Source organism: Gigantopelta aegis, chromosome 4 (genome assembly GCF_016097555.1).
Source record: "Gigantopelta aegis isolate Gae_Host chromosome 4, Gae_host_genome, whole genome shotgun sequence".
Lineage (NCBI taxonomy): Eukaryota > Metazoa > Mollusca > Gastropoda > Neomphalida > Peltospiridae > Gigantopelta > Gigantopelta aegis.
The window spans coordinates 98,576,438-98,602,893 of NC_054702.1; the positions used below are offsets into that span (position 1 = coordinate 98,576,438).

Sequence of the window (26,456 nt, forward strand, 5' to 3'; positions counted from 1 at the left end):
AGGTTCCAGAATGGCACATTTGCATGTAGAGAGAACATTCAAACAGATTCCATCTCTTATACCAGCTCTGTTATTAGCCAGTTAAATAATGTCCACATCCTTGCCACTTGATATTGTAATGGTTACTTTGTAACACAAATGGGTAAATTGTTCAAAGGGTATTATTCAAATTATTAATGGTGTAGTTTGGTTAGGTTTTTTCCACACAAAAAATGGTGACAGACATTTGTTAAATGCATGTATAGTTTAGTCCATTCTACAGTTCCAAAAAAGACTTAAGTTAAAGGAATTGCATACAGTTTAGATTTAATGTACACTTTGGAGTATAATAATGATGTTGATGATCTTGAGAATTGAAATAAATCAAACACAGTTGTTCATGTTATGAGGTTACCACATGCTAAGCCAAGTGAGATATGACATTGTTTAGCCCTTCTTCTTTTCATTTTAGTTCGATATCATGCCTATATCTCATGGACTGATATGGTAGCAAGTGTCTGGACTGATATTTATTCACTATGCTCAATATGCTGTCAAATAAACATGAACTTGTTAATATTAGTTGATTATATTATCAAGCCAATTACTGAGAAAAATAATGTAGCTAATGTCATGGAAAGTGAATCTGTATTCTTGAAATTTTTTATACATGGGATTTTTATTGCACTTTTATTATAAATCTGATAGTAATAGAAAGATTAAAAAGCCCAAACAAAAAAAAAGAGAGAGAGAGAAAAATGCCAAACAAAAACAAAACAAAACAACTCCACTGTAAAATATGAACAGAAACAAATGTTTTGTACTGAATAATAATAATATGACTATGAATCTTTATTCAGTGCGCTCATTGAGTTGTATTTTATGGTAACCAGTACACCTAGGTTACTGGGGATTGTGCTCAGTTTGATGTGTGCGGTCAACATAATTGACTTAATCTCACTTGTCTGACTGTGTCTCAGCAGTGAAACTTTGCTTCTTTCCTGGACAGTTCTTTATTAAGTTGTCTCTGAGAAAATATCTAGTTTCTTTGAAGAATCTCAAGAGGCACTATGCATTGAAGAAAATGGATTGGCAAATGATGAGAAAACTGTTGATGCTGCTACTTCATTAAAATTATTAATAGAATCATACAGAGACTGCTGAAGATCTAAACACCACCATCTTTTTGTTCCTGTTCCAGTTTGTGCTGCACAGTCATTTGTCAGAGTTTGTCTTTTGTACTAGATGTCTGTGTGAAACTGCTTACAGAAAGACATACTTATGAAACTGGGTTTTTGTTTTGTTATACATGTACATATAGTCATTAAACATATTATACTTACCATAAGTGGTCAAGTCACAACAATGAGTTTTTTAACCACAAGCTTGTGGAATGGAAAGAATTATATTCCTTATTCTTCAGAGCTTATATGTACAAATGGACGACCCCTTATTCTAGGTTCTGCCTATACATTTATGAGTGATGAAAATAGCAAATATTTCGGCTTTATAGCATGTAAAATTAATGACTTTATTATGTGGACATTGTATTACATGTGGTGGTTGGCAGTAGCAATGTTGGTTGGCTTTTTAACAGGTCAGATGAGTACCAACCACCATTAGTAGAATCCTGGTTGTTTCAAGTACAAAGCAGTATATAAGTCTAAAAATATGTATCTCCTGTTAAGATATTCCTTCGACAGTGTGTATTCTGAATGTGTAAATCTGAAAATGTGTATTCTGAATGTGTAAATCTTGTTTACCTCTTGATCCTTGTATTGTATGTGTCAGAATTGTCAGCAACTTCCTGCACAGTGTCTGAGGTTTACAAATATAAACACCAATTGTGTCTTGTACAGTGTATGTCTAAATGCATGATTGGAGCCTTTGCCTGTTTTGGAAAAAAATATGCATAATATATTATGTATTTTGAATTTTAAACTTGTTAGCATTGTTCCGTGCTTGCAATGCTTGCTAATGGGGAAATGGTAGAGTAGTAGCAAAATGGCAAAAAAGTCATGTACTATTGTGATTGAGGAATCAAGAAAAGACAAGCTATCAAAGGTAGACTTAAAAAATATGACAAGCTATCAAAGGAAGATTTGAAATGATATGACAATCTATCAAAGGTAGACTTCAAAGATTTGACAAGCTGGCAAAGGTAAACTTCAAAGATATGACAAGCTATCAAAGGTCGACTTAAAATGATATGATAAGCTATCAACGGTCAACTTAAAATAGAATGTTAACATTGAAAGAACCCTCTCCCCTACTCATACACAAACACCAAACAAGAAATCAACAACCACAATTATCCCAGCCACAAGAAACAAACCATCAATTAAAATGCCATCAGAACTACTAAAATTTAAATACATGTACCTACATAGATGGCTTCTTTTAATTGATCTCTGTGCAAAGTCAGTTACACTGAATGTTTTCTGACATGAAACTTTTCATTTCTACCTCTTTATGTTAGTTGGTAGTTCAGCCATTTTTCCTTTCAATTTGCCTACAGCTCAACAGTTTCTATGGTTACTAAATATCTGTCTTAGCAGAAGTCATATAATGGTTAGACAGCCGTTCAGCTGGTGATTATAGCACATGAGGCAGAACTGTAATAATATGTGGTAGATCAGGTGTTGTAGTTATGATCCTCTATGTAATTACGGAGAAAAAGAAAGGAATATGAAATTATGAGAATGTCAAGTTGACCGTAATTCAGTTTGTTTATGGATCTGATAGATGTTAAATGAGTTAATATGGCAGTTGGGAATATTGTTTTTGGTTATTGGCTGTACCAGTTCAGTTGTTTCTATGTTTAAAAAATGTAGTGTTTGCCTTACGACAGAGCTGAAGTTGGTTGAGGAGGCACCCCATCTGCCCAGTGCTCAATAACTGTGTAGTAAATCAGCTGCATTTTGTCTTTTGACCTAACTTCAAAAATGTTTATTCAAAATTCCGACCACCTCAAACTTACCTCCCCCCCTGGTCCAGACTTAGTCACTGGTGATGTCAGACGTTAGGCCCATGACAGCCGTGTTCGAAACCTTTGTGGTATATGAGCACGTAAAAACAGTTTCAAGTTAAATATAGTAAACAATGTATTATGTATTGTTCTATCTGTGCAAAGGCTCTTATTTAAAACATCCCTTCTGTCAGTCAAGAAAAGAGTAGTGTTTCTGATAGTATAGAAGGTATCTTTTGATGGATCATACTTTGTACAAATGGCACGGTGACATTTGGGCCTGCCATATGGGCCTAAAGTAAATTTGTATAATTTATATATACTTATTGAACCACATCTTAAGCAACCACCCACACTAAGAGCTAGTGTAACGAGTGGCCTGTAAAGACAGTATTTGTTTTATGCAAGTTTAGGCTAAGTAAATGCTTGAGCTTCAGTTTTTAAAGTACATGTATTGTACGTGTAGCTTACGGTTATCATTCATAGTGTTCACGGGGCGGGATGTAGCCCAGTGGTAAAGCATTTGCTTGATGTGTGGTCAGTTGGGGATTGTTCCCTGTTGGTGGACCCATTTGGCTATTGCTCACTTCAGCCAGTACACCATGACTGGTATATCAAAGGCCATGGTATGTGCTATCCTGTCTGTGGGATGGTGCATATAAAAGATCCCTTGCTACTAATGGAAAATATAGTGGGTTTCCTGTCTGAGACTTATATGTCAAAATTACCAGATGTTTGACATCTAATAGCCAACAATTAATAAATCAATGTGCTCTAATGGTGTTGTTAAACAAAACAAACTTCTTCATAGTGGAAGATTATTTAGGTGAAGGAAATAATGTTTGCACCATAGTGCTGCAGTGTTAGTTGTGAGAAGAAATTTACTAAATTTACTACTCTGTTAATTCTTTGCAATATGTTTTAAGTTGCAAAAAAAAGAAGGCGTAATTCAATATTTTTAGTGTGTATTACAAAAAAACATTGTTCAGCAACAATTTTTAGTATCTGATTTCATGTTTCCAATTGTCTACAGAGATTCTTTTGTAGCTAGAATGTTCTATTTGAGGCTTTAATGATTCTAGTTTTCAAGTGAAAGGTGAACAGGAAAAAGATCAATACTTGATGCAACTATTCAAATACACGTCACAAATTACTGTCAAATATTATTTTGGTTCAAAAGTGCTCTTAAAAGGATTTCTTCTCAGTCTTTGTCACAGGAAAGAAAGAAAGATGTATACTATTGGTGCTTTGTTTTCTGTGCAACATGTAAAGTACATGTCAGAATAGGAAAAAACTGTAAATTGCAGCTCACTTCCTGCTGTTATGTTACAACTAATATGTAGCTGCCATTTTCTTTTGTTTAGAGAAATAAATCCATTTAAACCAGTTAGAAAATCTTGGCAAAATCAACCTTTGAAACTATGGATGGTATACATTATGAAACAGTTGGGTCTTTTGACACACAGTCTTAAGAAAAAACTCACAACATTTTGCCATTAGCAGCGAGGAGGCTTTTTATATGCACATTTCCACACTCAGGACAGCACATACCATGGCCTTAGATATACCAGTTGTGGGGCACAGTTAGACCAGAGAAAATCCCAATAGGTCCACCATGAGCTAGATCCCTGGATTAACGACACCACTAGAGCACATTAATTTATTAATCATCAGCTATTGGATTTCAAACATTTGGTAATTGTAACATAGTGTTAGAGAGGAAACCTGCTGCATGTTTCTATTAGTAACAAGGGATCTTTTATATGTACCATCCCATAGACAAGATAGCATATACCACAACCTTTGATATACCAGTCATGGTGCACTGAACGAGAAATAGCCCACTGATGGGGGTCGATCCCAGACCGACTATGCATCAGATAGGCACTCTACCACTGGACTGCATACTGGCTTATGAAAGAAAGAAAGAAAGAAAGAAATGTTTTATTGAACGACGCACTTAACACATTTTTTTATTTTACGGTTATATGGCATCAGACATATGGTTAAGGACCACACAGATTTTGAGAGGAAACCCGCTGTCGCCACTATATGGGCTACTCTTCCGATTAGCAGCAAGGGATCTTTTATTTGCGCTTCCCACAAACAGGATAGCACAAACCATGGCCTTTGTTGAACCAGTTATGGATCACTGGTCGGTGCAAGTGGTTTGCACCTACCCATTGAGCCTTGCGGAGCACTCACTCAGGGTTTGAAGTCGTTATCTGGATTAAAAATCCCATGCCTAGACTGGGATCCGAACCCAGTACCTACCAGCCTGTAGACCGATGGCCTGCCACGACGCCACCGAGGCCGGTCCTGGCTTATGAAGTCACAAGTTAAAGTGGGAAATAATACTTTTCTGAGTGTGTAAATTTGAGAAAGTCAGATAATATTTGTTTTAAAGGTACATTGTGTTTTGTAATTATACATATAGCTTCTGTCAAGACATGTATTTTGTATAGAAATACTCCACAGCGATTCTTGTCACCTGTTTCAAGTTACACCTGACACGTTCGGTCTGACCAGGTACAATATCCCATAGTCATTAACCTGAATGGTCAGGTCATGCAGGTGTAAACACTGACAGCAAACAATCTCTACCTTGCAAGAATGCGACACCTGGTTGCAGCATGTCAATGCTTAATTTGTACCTGGGTAGCAAATACTGTACTAGGGTTCCACAGTTGTATCATTATCAGGTGAAGGACATTTTTAGAAAGTTTAACGATGACTCGTTGACACTTTAAAAAGGGGTGGGGAGAAAAAATACTTGAAACTGCATTCTTTAAGACTTTCATGACCATGGAGTTTGTAATTTAAGATATTTCTTTTAAAATCGCTATTCATTTATATGTATGGCTTATGTAACATGTAGGAACACATTAGGCCACAGTTGGGTTTGTGGCACACACATATAAAGACCAACACAAAACCACACACATACACACCCGTGCACGCACACACACACACACACTCACACACACAAACACACACTCACACACACAAATACACACTCACACACACAAATACACACTCACACTCACACTCACACACACACGCACACACACACGCACGCACGCACACAAATGGAAATGTGTTTGATTTCAAAAACAAAATGATATTGATTTTTGAAAATTTGAAATATTAAAATTACCAAGGTTAGTTATTACAGTCTGGTTGACAATTGATTATACTACCATTCCATTTTGGTTTCTCTTAGTAGATTTGACATGACACAGCACCATGTCATGACCAGATGACCTTTCACCTCTAACAGTCAGTGACTTGGTTAGCTATAGTGGCATGGTTATGACTAGCTATAGTGGCATGGTTATGTCTGGCTATAGTGGCATGGTTATGTCTGGCTATAGTGGCATGGTTATGTCTGGCTATAGTGGCATGGTTATGTCTGGCTATAGTGGCATGGTTATGTCTGGCTATAGTGGCATGGTTATGTCTGGCTATAGTGGCATGGTTATGTCTGGCTATAGTGGCATGGTTATGTCTGGCTATAGTGGCATGGTTATGTCTGGCTATAGTGGCATGGTTATGTCTGGCTATAGTGGCATGGTTATGTCTGGCTATAGTGGCATGGTTATGTCTAGCTATAGTGGCATGGTTATGTCTAGCTATAGTGGCATGGTTATGTCAGATATGCTTTGAAAATTTATCTGAACATACGATAATACTGGCTACTGATGGAATTTAAAGTCTGAATGACCAGTAGAATTGAATATCAATTAGCTATGGGTGGTTGTGTTTAGTTCTGCTGTTATAAGATTGTTCACAATTCATACACATTTCTATATATCTGTTAAACAGTCAAATAAGTATTCTGTAGCTAGTTATTGTGGACATTGTTTGCTATGACCACCAAATTCAGTAATTTGTCTTTTGTAATATTTAGAAGAATATACAACCTTTGGAGCCTCGACTTTAAAATGTTAATCAGGCTTCTGAGAATTTAAAAGTTGCTTAACCCATTTATGGGTTGCGCAAAGTCCTAACCGTGTAACCCATTTAATTTTTGCATAACTGATTATGACCATGTAAATTGTGTACTAAATTTAATGAATGAACGAAAAATAGATTACAGAATATCAGACTTGTGACAATGACCTGCGAATGAAATCATTCTTCTCATAATTTTCAGAAGCCTGTTAATATTCTATTGAGCGCTAGCTGGCACGCTCTAAACACCACTATTAATAGACTGGTCCTAATACTCTGGGGAGTCCAGCTAAGCTATTGTTAATAGACTGGTTTTAAATTAATATTCAATCATGTCCCTACTGTAGGTTGCACTATACCAATTAATTTCCGGCTGGGTCGAAGTTCGAGGTGTACCGAACTTTTGATAGAGAAGTTAACACCACAAGTCCTGTGATTGGTTATAAATGTGAGTGTGTTGGTTGTAAAAAAAATTAGTTTCATCTGGGCTAAAAATGTATGCAATTTTATTTGATGTAGTACCACCGTGTCAAGTAGCCTTGTGCTTGGAACATGTATGGGGTACCTGTAAACAAAAGTACTAAAATTTTGTGCGAAACTAGGGGTGTTGCAGAAACATCTGGTTATACCGAAAATGAGCCATGAAAGGTACCATTTTCTGCAGTTAATACTTTGAGGTAGGGGTTGTAGTACTGATATTTATGGGTCACAGTTTGGTTGATATATTGCATATAGTGTTTTTAAACACAAACGTTAACATGGTCGCCTATGGGATTTGAATTGGTATAGTCCAACCTATAGCACATATTCAGTGCATAATAAAAAAGATTATGATTTTTGTGATTTAATGAAATTAAACTACACTATTTGATTAATTAGCCGTCACTCGGCCATGCAAGTTCACAATGACCTTGACCTTGACAATAATTACTGTACATAGCTCTGAATGGAGTTTGAACAAAAATTAGCACTGAGGAAAAGTTGGTTTTGGCCTATAATTCATACTATACAGATTTGAATGTTCTTATTTACATGGTGTTTGACTTGCCATATACAACTGCTCTTAAATATGTTAATATATCTAGGCAGTCTGAACTTAGATTTTAATAGCAATTTATTTTTATATTAAAAATAACATGTGCCAATATTGGGATAATGTCTTTAACTTCTATAAACATAGTTAATGTTTCATGTGTGTACTTCTGATAGCTTAACTTTTTAAAGACCTTGATTTTTATTGTCCTTTTGGCATATTTATAGGGTGCTAAGTCATATTTTAGACACATTTGTAGTTTTAGGGGAAACATTTTTTTTACTTTGAAGAATTTTTTTACCAAAGCCATAATTAAAATTTGTGTCACTATTGTGCCTTCTGTTCTCATTTATACATAACAATAAGCTTGTTAAACAAAACTTTAGGTCTCCAGATCAAATCTTTTTTTAAAATAATCACTTAGTTTGCTCCCATGAAGTGTATTTTAAGTGTATACTAGATTTGGAACCAATTTTTCCAGATTTGATTATCTACCTTGGTGTAATTTGATGATTTATTTTATTGTTAATGCTGTATTATCCAATGTTAATAGCTAAATGATATGCTGGATTACAGATTGTAGGAATACATCCAATATACATATTGTATTGATCTGGATTAGAAAATAATGCAATAAAATAGATGTTCGGGTAATTATGTCACTTAAAAACAGGTTTTTTTAGTAATGAATCAAAAATAAATATGCAAAAGCTGCATGATAATTCCAGATATCACACATTTTTAAAACCTCCAACTACAGTAGGGTATACATAAAATATAGTCCGGAATATTGGTGGCTGCCAATGGTTTTGATGGTCCAATTTGAAAATCTGCATAGCTGATGGATTTGAAATTCCCGCACATGGTAACTTGAAGATGCCCACACTCAGCATACAGGATTTTCTTCCAACAGTGATGTGCAGGACATTAAGTCATTACTTCATACAGATGCAGTCATGTTGGTTTTCCCTTCCTCAGACATTGTATTTTTTTAATACTGATATTTCTTTGATGTGCCTATTGAGGTCTTCATAATCTAGGGGTCAGTCAAGTACATGTGTTTCAATGGAATAAGTTTAAGGAGTTGAGGTACTCTGAATAGCCATGCTGTCTCTACATATATAGCTGAGCACACACACACATCTGACAATAAATATCTTCAGGAGTATTATTTAAAAAAAAATTATTTGTTCAAATATGACATATTGCATTTGTACAAAACTGTACAAAATACATGTGTTTTGTGAGGTGTACATTAAATTAGGTTGCACTGTAGAAACAACAGTTTCAGTGAGGTTGTCAGTTTATGTCAGAAGACACCAGATCCTGGTTGTCATAAAAACACATGATTCACCACCTTTTGAAACATGTATGTTATCAGTATAGGTTGCACTATACCAATTAATTTCCGGCTGGGTCGAAGTTCGAGGTGTACCGAACTTTTGATAGAGAAGTTAACACCACAAGTCCTGTGATTGGTTATAAATGTGAGTGTGTTGGTTGTAAAAAAAATTAGTTTCATCTGGGCTAAAAATGTATGCAATTTTATTTGATGTAGTACCACCGTGTCAAGTAGCCTTGTGCTTAGAACATGTATGGGGTACCTGTAAAAAAAAAGTACTAAAATTTTGTGCGAAACTAGGGGTGTTGCAGAAACATCTGGTTATACCGAAAATGAGCCATGAAAGGTACCATTTTCTGCAGTTAATACTTTGAGGTAGGGGTTGTAGTACTGATATTTATGGGTCACAGTTTGGTTGATATATTGCATATAGTGTTTTTAAACACAAACGTTAACATGGTCGCCTATGGGATTTGAATTGGTATAGTCCAACCTGTAGCTGCTACTGCAAATAGACTGGTGTTAATATTCTGTGGAGTCCAGCTATCATAACCTCTGCTACTGCTAATAGACTGGTGTTAAAGGTAGAGTAAACTCAAAGAAGAGATTTATGTGTTGGAAAGATGCGCATACCCAGACCACCAACACATACTGACACTTTAACAAATAAAAAACGCGTAATTTTAGAGTTAATAAAAAAACATGATTATTCCTGCTAACTGGGGGCAGCCATTTCGTTTTGTTTTTGTGACGTCCGGTGGTATAGCTTGGGGCGAAGTGACGTCAGCTCCGTCCATCTGCTCTATGCACAGTGTAAAAAAACGCTTGAATTTATGACAAGGCGCTTCGCTTTCATCGACCTGACTTGTAAAACAACATAAATGACTTGATAGTATAATAAACTATTTAACTAAATATATTTCAATTTGCATCAATAGAACGAAATGGAGTTATAGTATTTTTCTTTTTTTTTAAATCCAAAGAAAAAAAAGCATATTATTAGGCCTATTGGTATGCTATGTTGAAGCAAAAACGACCACTCACGATACCCAAGTGATAATTTTCTTTTCTTTGGGACTATGTAATTGTTCAGTTTTGTGATTTTAAATGGGAAAGTCTACTTAATCAAGGGTTTTACAGAATTACAGTAATAAAGCAGGATGGCTGATCGATTACGATTAGAGGGGAGTACGGTTAACACACAATACCCTGTTATTTTAATAAAAGAGGCATGTCTTTTTATTGTGTCTAGACACAGTGTCTGGGGTCCTTTTAAATATATACCTGCCAATCAGGAACCGCAGGTACAGGCCACGGAAAGAAAAGACCAGTTAACTAAGAAAACACTCCAATTATTATTTCAGTACATGGGTTAATTTATGTACAAACCATAATTGTACAAACCATTTCAACACTGACAATGGTGGTTTATTTTGTATTAAACATAAATATATAATTGTTGCTGGCTTACTGGGATGACTGTTATTACAGAATGTTGTGATGCATCCGCAAAAATCCGGTATGTTTTGTTTCTTCAGTTCAAAGACTAATTCCTGACGCGACACGTTAGGTATTACGTAACCACCAGCTCGCCAGAGGGCGTATTCACTGGGATGATACAAAATGGCTGCGTCCGTTATATATATTAGCCGTCACATTTAACCGTTTTATTAATTAACTATACGATTATACTAGTTGATATTAAGCAATAATATGCATTATATATCGTTGAATATGCATACCAGGTCAAATGCCTTGATTGTCCTTTCCTTTAACATTCTGTGGAGTCCAGCTATCATAACCTCTGCTACTGCTAATAGACTGGTGTTAATATTCTGTGGAATCCAGCTATCATAACCTCTGCTACTGCTAATAGACTGGTGTTAATATTCTGTGGAGTCCAGCTATCATAACCTCTGCTACTGCTAATAGACTGGTGTTAATATTCTGTGGAGTCCAGCTATCATAACCTCTGCTACTGCTAATAGACTGTTTTGTTGTTTTGTCCAGTGTGCTGTCATGTGACCTGTGTGACCTAGTTTAGATTACTTTCCCCCTTAATACTTTCTCATTTCCTCTTTTATTATATCTCTTTACTTCTGTTTTGTTGTTTTTAGTACCCAGTGTACTTACCTGTAGAGATACAATAATTTTGAAAGAGGCAGGTGGTCCTAAATTTTATATATATATATATATATATATATATATATATATATATATATATATATATATATATATATATATATTTATTTAAGAGGTAAAACAGATGTAATTGGCAGGATGGTGCTGGTCTATTTTTGTAGATGTTTTTATCGTCATAGTTGTTAATGAATATTTGTATACCTAGTTATCTTTGACGATACAAACAGTACAAATACTCAGTCCAGAGATATTTTAAATAAATCAAAAGTAACTGACACCAAAAACACATGTAGATGTATACCAAACATATATTTGGTTGCATAATTTAGCATTTTTGTTGGAAAAAACAATTTTGTGTGCAATTTAATGAATAAAATTGAAATTATTCTGAAATGGAAACTTGATTCAATTTGTAACAGTGTATGTCTGAACTGTAATAAGCTAAATACAAATGTCTGTCACCAAATGTAAGCATATATAATCGAGCTCTCCTTCACTTGCTTCTACATATTAGAGAATGACGGCCATTGCGGTGAATGGTACTGTTAAGTGGTTATCTAGTAAATCAAGTGTCACAAGCTTTAGTCCATTTCATCAAATGAGAAATAATGTCTTTGTTTCTCTCAGGCTTTATTATTCATATATATGGTAATATATTATGGTGGTCTGCATAAACTTACATTAACAGGCAAAAATTATATTTCAGTTACTTTAGCAAAATTATTTTAATATTAATTACTTTAGCAAATGTATTTTAATATAATTAGCTGTTCAGTTTTCAGTAATCATTCTTTTAATATAGTTAATCATGATTTGAAAAATTCAACAGACTTAGGAATCTTTCTGTTTAAAAAACCCCTTACATTATTAATTCTTCGGCACTATTAATTCATATTTTATAAAGATACAATTTCTAAAAAATTGAATTTTTAAATTATTTTTTTATTTTATATAATACTTTACAATATGTTCTGGCCAGTGATAGCAGTGTATTTTGATTAGAACATCAAAAGTTGACATAGGTGCAGTGCTAAATGTATTTCGGAGGGGGGAAAAACACCATATAATATCAAAAAATTTGTCACTAATTTGAAAAAAGCTCATGTGCAACTGTTGACAGAATTGTTCTTGCAAACTTGTATTTGGGTTTTTAGATTTTGTGAACTATTTTAAAACAAATACATGTATGAAGAAAAAACCAAACCGGCAGATATATACGGCAGTGCCACTGTTTCTAAAGTTTATAATGGTAATGTTGTATGACTTGAAAGTTTGATATTCCCTGGATTGACTGTCTGTGTAATTGAAATAAATAGTGATAATTCAAGCTTCTGACTCCAAACTGTGAAATTGTGTGGACACTTTGGTGATTTTCTCAAAGAGAGCTTTCCACTTTATTGATTGCCAACATGGACTGACATGAAATGTTGATAAATTGAATTTGTTACGGAAAAAAATACTAGTTCTAATTTGTTATTAACAGGTATTGATTCCCAGCAAATAAAATAAACTAATATCTTTTAATTAAATAAAATGAATGAGATTGTGTCCTAGTTTCATCGAGAAAGAACTGTCTGATGTTACTACGACTGTACACTTATTCCTGCCATCCAGCATGATTTTATGTAATACTTAATTAAATGTTGATCCACAACAAACACAGTCGTCTATTAGAAGTTTAAAAAAAAATACAGTGTATAGTCTGGTACATATAATTATACAGTGAATGAATGAATGTTTAACAACACCCCAGCATGAAAAATACATTGGCTGTTGGGTGTCAAACTAAGGTAAATGCAACAATAATGTGAAGAGAAACATCAATATAAAAAGACCGGCCTCGGTGGCGTCGTGGCAGGCCATCGGACTACAGGCTGGTAGGTACTGGGTTTGGATCCCAGTCGAGGTATGGGATTTTTAATCCAGATACCGACTCCAAACCCTGAGTGAGTGCTCCGCAAAGCTCGATGGGTAGGTGTAAACCACTTGCACCGACTAGTAATCCATAACTGGTTCAACAAAGGCCATGGCTTGTGCTATCCTGCCTGTGGGAAGCGCAAATAAAAGATCCCTTGCTGCCAATCGGAAGAGTAGCCCATATAGTGGCAACAGCGGGTTTCCTCTCAAAATCTGTGTGGTCCTTAACCATATGTCTGACACCATATAACCGTAAATAAAATGTGTTGAGTGCGTCGTTAAATAAAACACTTCTTTCTTTCTTTCAATATAAAAATTCAAAAGTTAAATAAAAACACAGTATAAGGAACTGTGCAAAAAATACAGATATCACAGATAGGAAATATTAAAATTTAGAATAAAAGTCAGTATCACATAAAAACTAGTAAAAGTTCTGGATGGAATCGAAATGATTCCATCACATTTCATTGTCCAAATACCGGTATATCTTTTCTAGTTTCGGTCAGATGTGTACACTCCACCAAAATGTGGTGCACTGTCAGAGTACACTGACAGTGCTCACACTGAGGTAGAGGATCCTTCTTCAAAATAAATGAATGGATCATGTAGGTATGAATACAGTGCAAATTATTTTAATTTATTGTTATGATGACCAATATTTTATATTTGAAAATGGACTACAAAAGTGTTGAATAAATATTCTTAATTTAGCAGTGTTATTGGAGATAATTAAACTTGATTTATTATTGTATCATGTCATATTGTTGTTAATAATCTTAATGGACATGTGTGTTTGGATATGCTCTATATATCTACTTGCAGATATCAATTGAAGTGGATGGTGTGCATCGGCGGTCTGGCAGCACGACAGGGACGTTTACCCAGCTATCGAGCAGTATCCTCTACGTTGGTGGCAGTCCCAACACAGGACAGCTGGCGGGAACCAGTGTGTTCCAGAACTTCAAGGGCTGCATGCGGAAGGTTTGTTTGTATTTTGTATATATTGACGAAACCATGTGCATGTGCAGGGGTTGGGTTTTGTGGATTGAAACACACATGCATGCACGTGCATACACACATGCACGCACACACACACACACACACACACGTCTCAAGCACATTTCCCAGGGGAGCATGTCTCATCCCTCATATAATGTTTTTTTTTGCTAGTCTAGACCAGACCTGTCAACCCTCCCGGATTCCGCGGGAGTCTCCCGGTATTTGATCAAATCTCCTTTCTCCTGTGCGGGAGACAGTTTCTCCTGTTAAATGACATTTTTGTAAGCATAAAAACAAAATCGATCCTCTTTTGTCAAAATAACAGAAGGGAAGTAACTCTGCCTTTTTTTCTCATTCGGAAAATGTCGACTACTTTCGGTTTCCGAGAATGTAACAGGCCGAATTGTCCCGACTGTTTAACCTTTGCCGAAGTGAGAATTGTGGGATAGCCTATTTATATTGTTAAAAAAGCACATGGAGTTTATAAAATGATGTGTTATTATAATGTTTGTTGTCATCGTAATGGCTACGAAGCGTGTTGCCGCTAATTAAACAGGCTGTGTATTGACATTCAGTGTTGCCATATAAAAAAAAAAAAAACTATCCAATTTAGTTCCAATAGCCGATGATAAGATTAAAAATCAATGTGCTCTAGTGGCGTCGTTAAATAAAACAAACTTTACTTTTAATAACACCTCTGAATTGTAAAATGTCTTCCCACTGGATTACATAATGCAACTATGACAAATCTGAGTTGACAGCGATACACACGATGCATGTTAAAATCACATGTCACAGCAAGACAACGAAAAGACCAATTAGCTGTATAAACATACTTGTGTCAGTTAATTTTGTATGTTTGTGCGGTAAAATGTTGGTTATAAGGGTACACTTCAAGAAATTATTTTTGTACAATTAAAAAATGTTGTTTGACATTGACATAAAGTTACTCACGGAAATGGGTATAATTCCGGTATATTTCACACGATGTCCGTAATGAGGTTTTACTTATGATTAATGAAAATACAATGTTTATTGCATCATTATAATGATTTTAAATCAGTACCACGCCACCGTTCCTCATTATAGTAAAAACTGAATATTAATTTATAAGATTTATATAAATTTGTCTTTGGTACTTAGGTACACTAACCACAAATGATAATGTAACGCAACCTGTAAGGCTGTAAGTGTAATACCGTAAATGTACTAATTATTTTTTTTATTTCTTCTTCATGTTCTTAACATTTTTGGATAAAAAAATTTTTTTTTTTAAATATGTATTAAATCATAATAATATTTAAACTTAAAAAAAAAAAATAATAATAATAATTTTTTTTTTTTTTTTTTAATGCCAAGATCTAAAGTTAAGAAGTATATATGACATTATAAAGTATTCATATAACTTATTGTAATAATTTTTTTTTTAAATCTTGCGATTTTGGGTTAAATTGTGTGAATTTAAAAAATCTCCTGCTTTTTGACCAAATCTCCTGCTTTTTCAACACACACCTCCTGCTTTCTCTTGACTAAAGGTTGACAGGTCTGGTCTAGACGCCGCCCCCTGCAAACATTCCTGCACATGCCCCTGCATACATGAAGAGTACATTTCCAAAACATTATATTCATTATGTCATTTTGAGAAAAATATGGTTTTGCTGCAACATGACTTAGTGTATATCACACAACATTCTGTTCAATGGGCGAATCTTGGTCATATTGTTGAGTTGTGATAACATTAGTATACCTTCACAGCTAACTTCAAAATCTGGAAATTTGCGTATGAAAATGAACTTTTCATATATCAATGTATTGTGTGCTATTTAAAGTGTGTTCAGTATCTTTGAAAGTAGGATGCTGTTTGAGAAAAGCAACTGGCTGTATTTAAAAATTGCATTGAGATGTATGAAAACAAGGCAGCCATTTCAGCAGCAGTAGAAGAAGGAAATGTTTTATTTAACAATGCACTCAACACATTTTATTTATGGTTATATGGCATTGGATATATGGTTAAGGACCACACAGATATTGAGAGAGGAAACCTGCTGTTGTCACTTCATGGGCTAGTCTTATCACTTAGCAGCTAGCACCATCCCACAGACAGGATAGTACATACCATGGCCTTTGTTACACCAATTGTGGAGCACTGGCTAGAACGAGAAATAGCCCAGTAGCAATAGATGTCAAAAATCATCACTTATTATCTGCTTCTCCTGGACAGTTATCTTTCATGACTTACGTCCTCTGTCTGTCCGCACCATATTAGTCTAGTCTCTACCCTATGACCAGTCCAGCTTGGGTGACCCTACCAGGTGCTCCAGCTGGCATAGCTCTCCGAGTTATTGAGACATGCAAGCTACCTCACCACGTCAAGGAATGAACCATGAGATAGACCTACTATCTACTAATAGATACTGATTTTATGTTCTTAATATTCTAGTACATTCAGTCTATATCCAAGTATGATTTTAAAGTCTTTGGTGTTATATTAAATTACGCATTATCTGTTGCCTGTCTGAATCTTATGAGCACTGACTTTTGATGTGAGAGGTTTTCCATAAATGACATATGGGTGGGGGTGAAAAGCTTTTAAAATATTTCCTGTAAATCTCCCACACATAAAATAAGTATTCTGACATTTTGCTTTATAAAATACATGCATTCACACCTGTTATATAGCAACCGCCTTTCCACTTAAATGGCACTTTAGAGTTGTAATCTGTTATAGCTGGTGTATTAATACCATCAGCTCATAAAGGACAAGTTTTTAAAGTCCCTTGGGATTTTATTTATGGCTGTGTCTACAGCCTCTGCTAACTTCCATCAATACATCACATTTAGAAATTAGTTTCTGTTAATCTTCTTTCCACGTTGTCTGGCTCACTTGCTCTTTACGGTGCATCCCATGTGACATGGCCTTGATGAACTTGGGGTTTCACAATCCCAGTCAGTAATCCAGTAAATTAAAAAAAAAAAATGTTTTGTTTAATGATGCCACCAGAACACATTGATTTATTAATCATCAGCTGTTGGATGGGAAACATTTTGGTAATTTTTGACTTGTTAGTTTAGAGAAGAAACCCATTAATATTTTTCTATTAGTAGCAAGGGATATTTTATATGCACCATCCAAATGACATGATAGTACATACCATGGTCAGTTGTGGTACACTGGTTGGAATAATAATAAAAAAAGACAATCAGAGAATGTTTCCAATGAGGTGGTTCGATCCTAAGATGCAAGCACCTCAGGTGAGTGCTGTACTGGCTGAGCTAGATCCTGCCCCCCCCCCCCCCCCCCCACCAGTAGATTAAAGTCTGCGTCATCCACACTTTCTGTCAGTTTTCAACTCTACCTTCTGAGCTGTCCACACCATCGCCTACCTGTCTCAACTTCCTCCACGGGTGCAGTCTCTGTGTACTTCCCTGCACCTACCTGGCATCCTCGTCCTCTGCCGTTAATAAAGCTGGTCTGACTCACACCACTAACGACCGCTGGTAGTAGGGGAGCATAGTAGGTAGTTACAAGTGCCTCTTAACAATGCCAGAAGTAATTTAAAATATAGTGAAGTGCCGTTCATTAAAAAATACTTCTTTCCTTTTTCTCGTTCCAGCCAGTACACTACGATTGGTATATAAAAGGCCGTGGTATGTGCTATCATGTCTGGGATGATGCAAATAAATGATCCCTTGCTATTAACGGAAAAAGTGTAGTGGGTTTCCTCTCAAAGACTATATATCAAAATTAGCAAATGTTTGACATCCAACAGCCAATGATTAATAAATCAATGTGCTCTGGGTGTCGTTAAGAAAAACAGATTATACTTTCTTTCCTTTCCCATGCTTGATCTGTTCAGAAGACTGCTTCAGTAATGGTTTACAGATAGCAGGAGGTGGATTTATCGGCCTTATAGATTTTACTACTAATGATGCTCCTGTTTGCCAGAACAGCTTGGCGAGAACATATCATTTTAATGACCTACGGTCAGTGTGTCAGTCTTCTAATACAAGCCACCCCATTGATATTAAACCTTATCTTTCCACAACATTCAGTAATTAACGATTGAATAATGGGAATGGCAATTATGTTTTTGTATAAATGGAAACATACAGCTAATGGAGATGTGGGTGTTGTGCAATGTTGACACAGTTTCCAACCCACACATTTAGAAATTGATCCTATGTAAAGGAAATCTATATGTGTAGTTTTTAAGATCAGTAAGTCAGATATGGCATCAGTGATGAGATGTTGTCATTATGTTTCCATCTTAATGACTATAGGTCTGTAGTAAATCTACATTAGGATTCCTGTCCATCCGTTTTAGCTATACATGTTTTAATAAATTATATACTCAGTTTAATTAAAAGAAACAAGAAATGTTTCTAAAAATGCATGACATGCCATTTTAAAGATCTACATTAGGATTCCTGTCCATCCGTTTTAACTATACATGTTTAAACACATTATATACTCAGTTTAATTTTAAAAAAACAAGAAATGTTTCTAAAAATGCATGACATGCCATTTTAAAGATCTACATTAGGATTCCTGTCCATCCGTTTTAACTATACATGTTTAAACACATTATATACTCAGTTTAATTTTTAAAAAACAAGAAATGTTTCTAAAAATGCATGACATGCCATTTTTAAAACACTAAGTGTTTATTCAAAGAGTGTGATTTAAGTATGAATTTTTCTTTTAGTTTTATCTTATGTATTTGATGCTTCTATTAAGCTAAAATATATTTTATATTAAAAACTTCAGTGCATTTGAGTTGTTGTTCTTTGTTGTGTATTATGATGTTCGAAGTATGATAGTGCAACAAGAAATGCATCACTGACATTGTGCATCTTTTTGTCTGGAGAAAATTGATTTGTACTCTATGTCCTCTTTCATTAAAGGCTGACACTTAGAATGACCCATTAGACAGTACTTATTGAAATTGTATACTGGTTTAGAAATGAGCTTCTTCCATAATCGGGTTGAAGTTTGAGTCTAGTCATGGATTACTGGTGATGAAAAATCCACTGTATATTATACACATTACAAACAGACCACTTATAAGGCTTACATTACTTATATGACATCCAAAAGCCAATAATTAATAAATCAGTGTGCTTTTGCTTATAATGGTCAGTTTGATTTTGGCAAAAAGTACCTTCAGTTTTAATATACATGTACTGTGTTACCAAGCACTTGTAATGTTGAATGTATCTTGAATTATTTTTCAAATTAATACTTCAGATTTCATATAGTAACTCCTGTTTGGGAATCAAAAGAGATTGACCAAAAAAGTTTGTTTTGTTTAATGACACCACTAGAGCACATTGAGTTATTAATTGTCAGTTATTGAATGTCAAACATTTGGTAATTCTGACATATAGTCATAGAGAGGAAACACACTATATTTTTCCATTAGTAGCAAGGGATCTCTTACATGCACCATTCCACAGACAGGATGGAACATACTGCAGCCTTTGATGTACAAGTAATGGTATACTGGCAGGAAGGGAGAAATAGCCCAATAGGCCCTCTGATGGAGACCGAGCCCAGACCAACCGCTCATTGATCCTAGACCAACTGCACATAACACCAAGCAAGCACTTTACCGGGTCATAAAAATAAGGAATGTTTGTTGAACAGCACATTAGAACATTTTAAACTATGGATATTTGTTGTATGTGTAATGATTTTTATCCTATATACCCCATTAATTCCTGTTTTGTCTGTATTATTTCTTCCTAGGTGAAGTACAAGGCTGACAACATTGAGTTAGACCTGACAGAGCTGGCCAAGACTGAGCACAGCTTGATCAGTGTGTTTGGTGACGTCATCTTCAACAAGTGCCAAGAGCTGGCGGAATCTCACCCCATCACCTTCACCACCCCGGAATCCTACATCACCCTGCCCACCTGGGAAGTGTCGCCCCGCAGAGGCTCTCTTGCCTTCCAGTTTCAAACCACAGAGCTCAATGGAGTCCTTATGTACAACTCTGGACCAGAGAACCTAAAGGATTTTTTCGGAATTGAAATCCTTGATGGTCATCTCTATCTTGTCCTCGACCTCGGATCAGGTGTCCTGAAGGTCAAGGCCAGCAAGCACCAAGTCAGCGATGGCAACCCGCATGAGGTGTACGTCGACTACCAAGGACAGCAAGGTTACATAACTCTGGATGGCGTGAAAGAGTCGTATTATTCTGACGGGACTAATGATCAGTTGAATTTGTCAGGATTCCTCTTTGTTGGTGGGATAAATGACAAGCTGGGCCAAAGCATGTTGCCCCAGGAGATGTGGTCTGGAATGCTGGGTCATGGTTACGTAGGCTGTTTCCAGGATCTTGTCATCAATGGCAAGAAGGTGGATTTGGTGGTTGCAGCTAATGGCCAGGAGGCTAAAGGAATCGCAGAATACTGTCACAGGATAGAGCCACAGTGTCTCAGTCATCCCTGTATGCATCATGGGATATGTTTAGAAGGATGGAACCGCTTTGTATGTGACTGCCGAGCAACTGGTTACATTGGAGATGTGTGTCAAAAAGGTTTGTTATAGTTTACGTCATATTTCTTTGTCTCAAATCTCAAAAATAATAACCGGCCTCAATGGCGTCGTGGTTAGGCCATCGGTCTACAGGCTGGTAGGTACTGGGTTCGAATCCCAGTCAAGGTATTGGATTTTTCATCCAGATACTGACTCCAAGCCCTGAGTGAGTGCTTCGCAAGGCTCAATGGGTAGGTGTAAACCACTTGCATCGACCAGTGATCCATAACTGGTTCAACAAAGGCCATGGTTTGTGCTATCCTGTCTGTGGGAAGCGCAAGTAAAAGATCGCTTGCTGCTAATCAGAAAGAGTAGCCCATGTAGTGGCGACAGCGGGTTTCCTCTCAAAATCTGTGTGGTCCTTAACCATATTAAAAGTTAAAATTTAACTCCTTTTTTTAAAGATGAATTCAATAGTGTTGGTATTGTGTCTCATCTGATTAACAAAAGGATAATTTCAAATAAAACAGTATTACAGAAACTAGTTACATTGGAGATGTGTGTCAAAAGGTTTGTTATATTTTACATCATATTTCTTTGTCTGGAATCTCAAAAACAATTTTTTTTAAAGTTAAAAATTAATTCTTTTTTTTAAAAATGATATATATAATAGTGTTGGTATTGTGTCTCATCTGATTAACAAAAGGATAATTACAAATGAAATAGTATTCATCTTTACAATGTAGGCTTGTGACATTTGATTTTTTTTAAAAATGTGAAAATTGATATGTTCAACATTTAATTTCTCTTTCTGTAAATAGCGATTTTATTAATTCTGCATTTTCTGAAGCTTTTTGTTTTAAGTTCAAGTCATATTATTACAACTTAAAAAAATAATTAGAATAACAGTTCATTCACACCATTATATTTTCTACATGTATGGCCAAATTGTACTCTGAAATCAAGGATATAACCATTAAACTAAGATACTATATGTCAGCATATAAAGGTGTTGTAAAAAGTAAACTAAGACACTGTATGTCAGCATATAAAGGTGTTGTAAAAAGTAAACTAAGACACTGTATGTCAGCATATAAAGGTGTTGTAAAAAGTAAACTAAGACACTATATGTCAGCATATAAAGGTGTTGTAAAAAGTAAACTAAGACACTGTATGTCAGCATATAAAGGTGTTGTAAAAAGTAAACTAAGACACTGTATGTCAGCATATAAAGGTGTTGTAAAAAGTAAACTAAGACACTGTATGTCAGCATATAAAGGTGTTGTAAAAAGTAAACTAAGACACTGTATGTCAGCATATAAAGGTGTTGTAAAAAGTAAACTAAGACACTATATGTCAGCATATAAAGGTGTTGTAAAAAGTAAACTAAGACACTGTATGTCAGCATATAAAGGTGTTGTAAAAAGTAAACTAAGACACTGTATGTCAGCATATAAAGGTGTTGTAAAAAGTAAACTAAGACACTGTATGTCAGCATATAAAGGTGTTGTAAAAAGTAAACTAAGACACTGTATGTTAGAATATAAAGGTGTTGTAAAAAGTAAACTAAGACACTGTATGTCAGCATATAAAGGTGTTGTAAAAAGTAAACTAAGACACTGTATGTCAGCATATAAAGGTGGTGTAAAAAGTAAACTAAGACACTGTATGTCAGCATATAAAGGTGTTGTAAAAAGTAAACTAAGACACTATATGTCAGCATATAAAGGTGGTGTAAAAAGTAAACTAAGACACTATATGTCAGCATATAAAGGTGTTGTAAAACGTAAACTAAGACACTGTATGTCAGCATATAAAGGTGTTGTAAAAAGTAAACTAAGATACTATATGTCAGCATATAAAGGTGGTGTAAAAAGTAAACTAAGACACTGTATGTCAGCATATAAAGGTGGTGTAAAAAGTAAACTAAGACACTGTATGTCAGCATATAAAGGTGTTGTAAAAAGTAAACTAAGACACTGTATGTCAGCATATAAAGGTGGTGTAAAAAGTAAACTAAGACACTGTATGTCAGCATATAAAGGTGGTGTAAAAAGTAAACTAAGACACTGTATGTCAGCATATAAAGGTGTTGTAAAAAGTAAACTAAGACACTGTATGTTAGAATATAAAGGTGTTGTAAAAAGTAAACTAAGACACTGTATGTTAGAATATAAAGGTGTTGTAAAAAGTAAACTAAGACACTGTATGTCAGCATATAACGCATATAAAGGTGTTGTAAAAAGTAAACTAAGACACTGTATGTTAGAATATAAAGGTGTTGTAAAAAGTAAACTAAGACACTGTATGTCAGCATATAAAGGTGTTGTAAAAAGTAAACTAAGACACTGTATGTCAGCATATAAAGGTGTTGTAAAAAGTAAACTAAGACACTGTATGTCAGCATATAAAGGTGTTGTAAAAAGTAAACTAAGACACTATATGTCAGCATATAAAGGTGGTGTAAAAAGTAAACTAAGACACTATATGTCAGCATATAAAGGTGTTGTAAAAAGTAAACTAAGACACTGTATGTCAGCATATAAAGGTGTTGTAAAAAGTAAACTAAGACACTGTATGTCAGCATATAAAGGTGGTGTAAAAAGTAAACTAAGACACTGTATGTCAGCATATAAAGGTGGTGTAAAAAGTAAACTAAGACACTGTATGTCAGCATATAAAGTAAACTAAGACACTGTATGTCAGCATATAAAGGTGGTGTAAAAAGTAAACTAAGACACTGTATGTCAGCATATAAAGGTGTTGTAAAAAGTAAACTAAGACACTGTATGTCAGCATATAAAGGTGTTGTAAAAAGTAAACTAAGACACTGTATGTCAGCATATAAAGGTGTTGTAAAAAGTAAACTAAGACACTGTATGTCAGCATATAAAGGTGTTGTAAAAAGTAAACTAAGACACTGTATGTCAGCATATAAAGGTGTTGTAAAAAGTAAACTAAGACACTGTATGTCAGCATATAAAGGTGTTGTAAAAAGTAAACTAAGACACTGTATGTCAGCATATAAAGGTGTTGTAAAAAGTAAACTAAGACACTGTATGTCAGCATATAAAGGTGTTGTAAAAAGTAAACTAAGACACTGTATGTCAGCATATAAAGGTGTAAAAAGTAAACTAAGACACTGTATGTGTAAAAAGTAAACTAAGACACTGTATGTCAGCATATAAAGGTGTTGTAAAAAGTAAACTAAGACACTGTATGTCAGCATATAAAGGTGTATGTGTAAAAAGTAAACTAAGACACTGTATGTCAGCATATAAAGGTGTTGTAAAAAGTAAACTAAGACACTGTATGTCAGCATATAAAGGTGTTGTAAAAAGTAAACTAAGACACTGTATGTCAGCATATAAAGGTGGTGTAAAAAGTAAACTAAGACACTGTATGTCAGCATATAAATGTAAAAAGTAAACTAAGACACTGTATGTCAGCATATAAAGGTGTTGTAAAAAGTAAACTAAGACACTGTATGTCAGCATATAAAGGTGTTGTAAAAAGTAAACTAAGACACTGTATGTCAGCATATAAAGGTGTTGTAAAAAGTAAACTAAGACACTGTATGTCAGCATATAAAGTAAACTAAGACACTGTATGTCAGCATATAAAGGTGTTGTAAAAAGTAAACTAAGACACTGTATGTCAGCATATAAAGGTGTTGTAAAAAGTAAACTAAGACACTGTATGTCAGCATATAAAGGTGTTGTAAAAAAAGTAAACTAAGACACTGTATGTCAGCATATAAAGGTGTTGTAAAAAGTAAACTAAGACACTGTATGTCAGCATATAAAGGTGTTGTAAAAAGTAAACTAAGACACTGTATGTCAGCATATAAAGGTGTTGTAAAAAGTAAACTAAGACACTGTATGTCAGCATATAAAGGTGTGTAAAAGTAAACTAAGACACTGTATGTCAGCATATAAAGGTGTTGTAAAAAGTAAACTAAGACACTGTATGTCAGCATATAAAGGTGTTGTAAAAAGTAAACTAAGACACTGTATGTCAGCATATAAAGGTGTTGTAAAACGTAAACTAAGACATTGTATGTCAGCATATAAAGGTGTTGTAAAAAGTAAACTAAGACACTGTATGTTAGAATATAAAGGTGTTGTAAAAAGTAAACTAAGACACTGTATGTCAGCATATAAAGGTGTTGTAAAAAGTAAACTAAGACACTGTATGTCAGCATATAAAGGTGTTGTAAAAAGTAAACTAAGACATTGTATGTCAGCATATAAAGGTGGTGTAAAAAGTAAACTAATATAAAGTGTGAGAAATGTTTTTAGAAAATAAGAAGTATACAAACTAAGATTCATTCAATGTTTGCTACATAAAATAGCTGAAATACACATAAATATTTTCCAGTTACTTACCTAACTAAAAAGAAGAGAAATACTAATAATTACATTTATTAGATTATCAATTTTGGATCCTTTCTCTGGTACTATATGCATGAATATTATTTTTGGTGAAATACATATAAATCCGAAAGACTAAAATCATTTTGAAACTACCAATTGGACTTCTTTTACATATGAGAGCAGATGATTTAGATATCAGTATATCCTACTCTATTGTTTAAACTAGAAGACTACATAATTTGATAATTAATCAAATATTTTACATATGAGAGCAGATGATTTAGATATCAATATATCCTACTCTATTGTTTAAACTAGAAGACTACATAATTTGATAATTAATCAAATATTTTACATATGAGAGCAGATGATTTAGATATCAAAATATGCTACTCTATTGTTTAAACTAGAAGACTACATAATTTGATAATTAATAAAATATTTAGATATCAATATATCCTACTCTATTGTTTAAACTAGAAGACTACATAATTTGATAATTAATAAAATATTTAGATATCAATATATCCTACTCTGTTGTTTAAACTAGAAGACTACATAATTTGATAATTAATAAAATATTTAGATATCAATATATCCTACTCTATTGTTTAAACTAGAAGACTACATAATTTGATAATTAATAAAATATTTTAATACATTTAAAGTCACAGACTCTGGATTGAACCCATGAAAATAGACATTAAGTTTGGTTAATCCACAAAACTGTAAAAACATCTGGATAAACGTATCCTAGAGTGAAATAGAATCTGTGACATTGAAATGGGGAAAAACTCTCTGAAAATAGACTGAGAGGTCATCTCTATAACCTTCACTTCTCAGAGGTACGTACAGTTTTAGAATTACAAAAAAAATGCATTTCATGGCATTGTAAAACATCAGTATGTATACAAATAGATAGTCTAAACAACAGAATATAAGTAATGTCTGATTGTGATTGTCAAAAATGACTGTAATAGTGAAAAATGTGCTGTAATGTTTAATAAATAGGGTCTGTCACTTTAAAATAATTAGTAACCAGACAAGATGTAAATCCTTCCCTAACTTAATCTCTTGAGATAACAAAATATTAAAGTGCACTGTCTATACTCTGTTAATGGGACAATCTATTGGACATGTTGATCCATTGCCTGGTACTTTCTGATACAGAAAATGTAACTATGTTGTCACGTTAGTTATGAATTCTTCTAAATGATAGCGGTGCATTCAAATAAAGACCCATATTATTTATTAATTTATCCTCG

General features: G+C 34.4%; 1 protein-coding gene across 4 annotated transcripts in view; it reads left to right on the plus strand.

Annotated features, from left to right (window-relative positions):
- Positions 1 to 26,456, plus strand: part of LOC121371542 (neurexin-3a-like) — a 138,678-nt gene that overhangs the window by 69,640 nt on the left and 42,582 nt on the right. For all 4 annotated transcript variants that reach the window (XM_041497514.1, XM_041497515.1, XM_041497513.1 and 1 more), the window contains exons 5-6: positions 14,158 to 14,316; positions 20,084 to 20,876. In XM_041497514.1, coding sequence (XP_041353448.1) covers positions 14,158 to 14,316; positions 20,084 to 20,876 — 952 coding nt within the window. The remainder of the gene's footprint in view (positions 1 to 14,157; positions 14,317 to 20,083; positions 20,877 to 26,456) is intronic.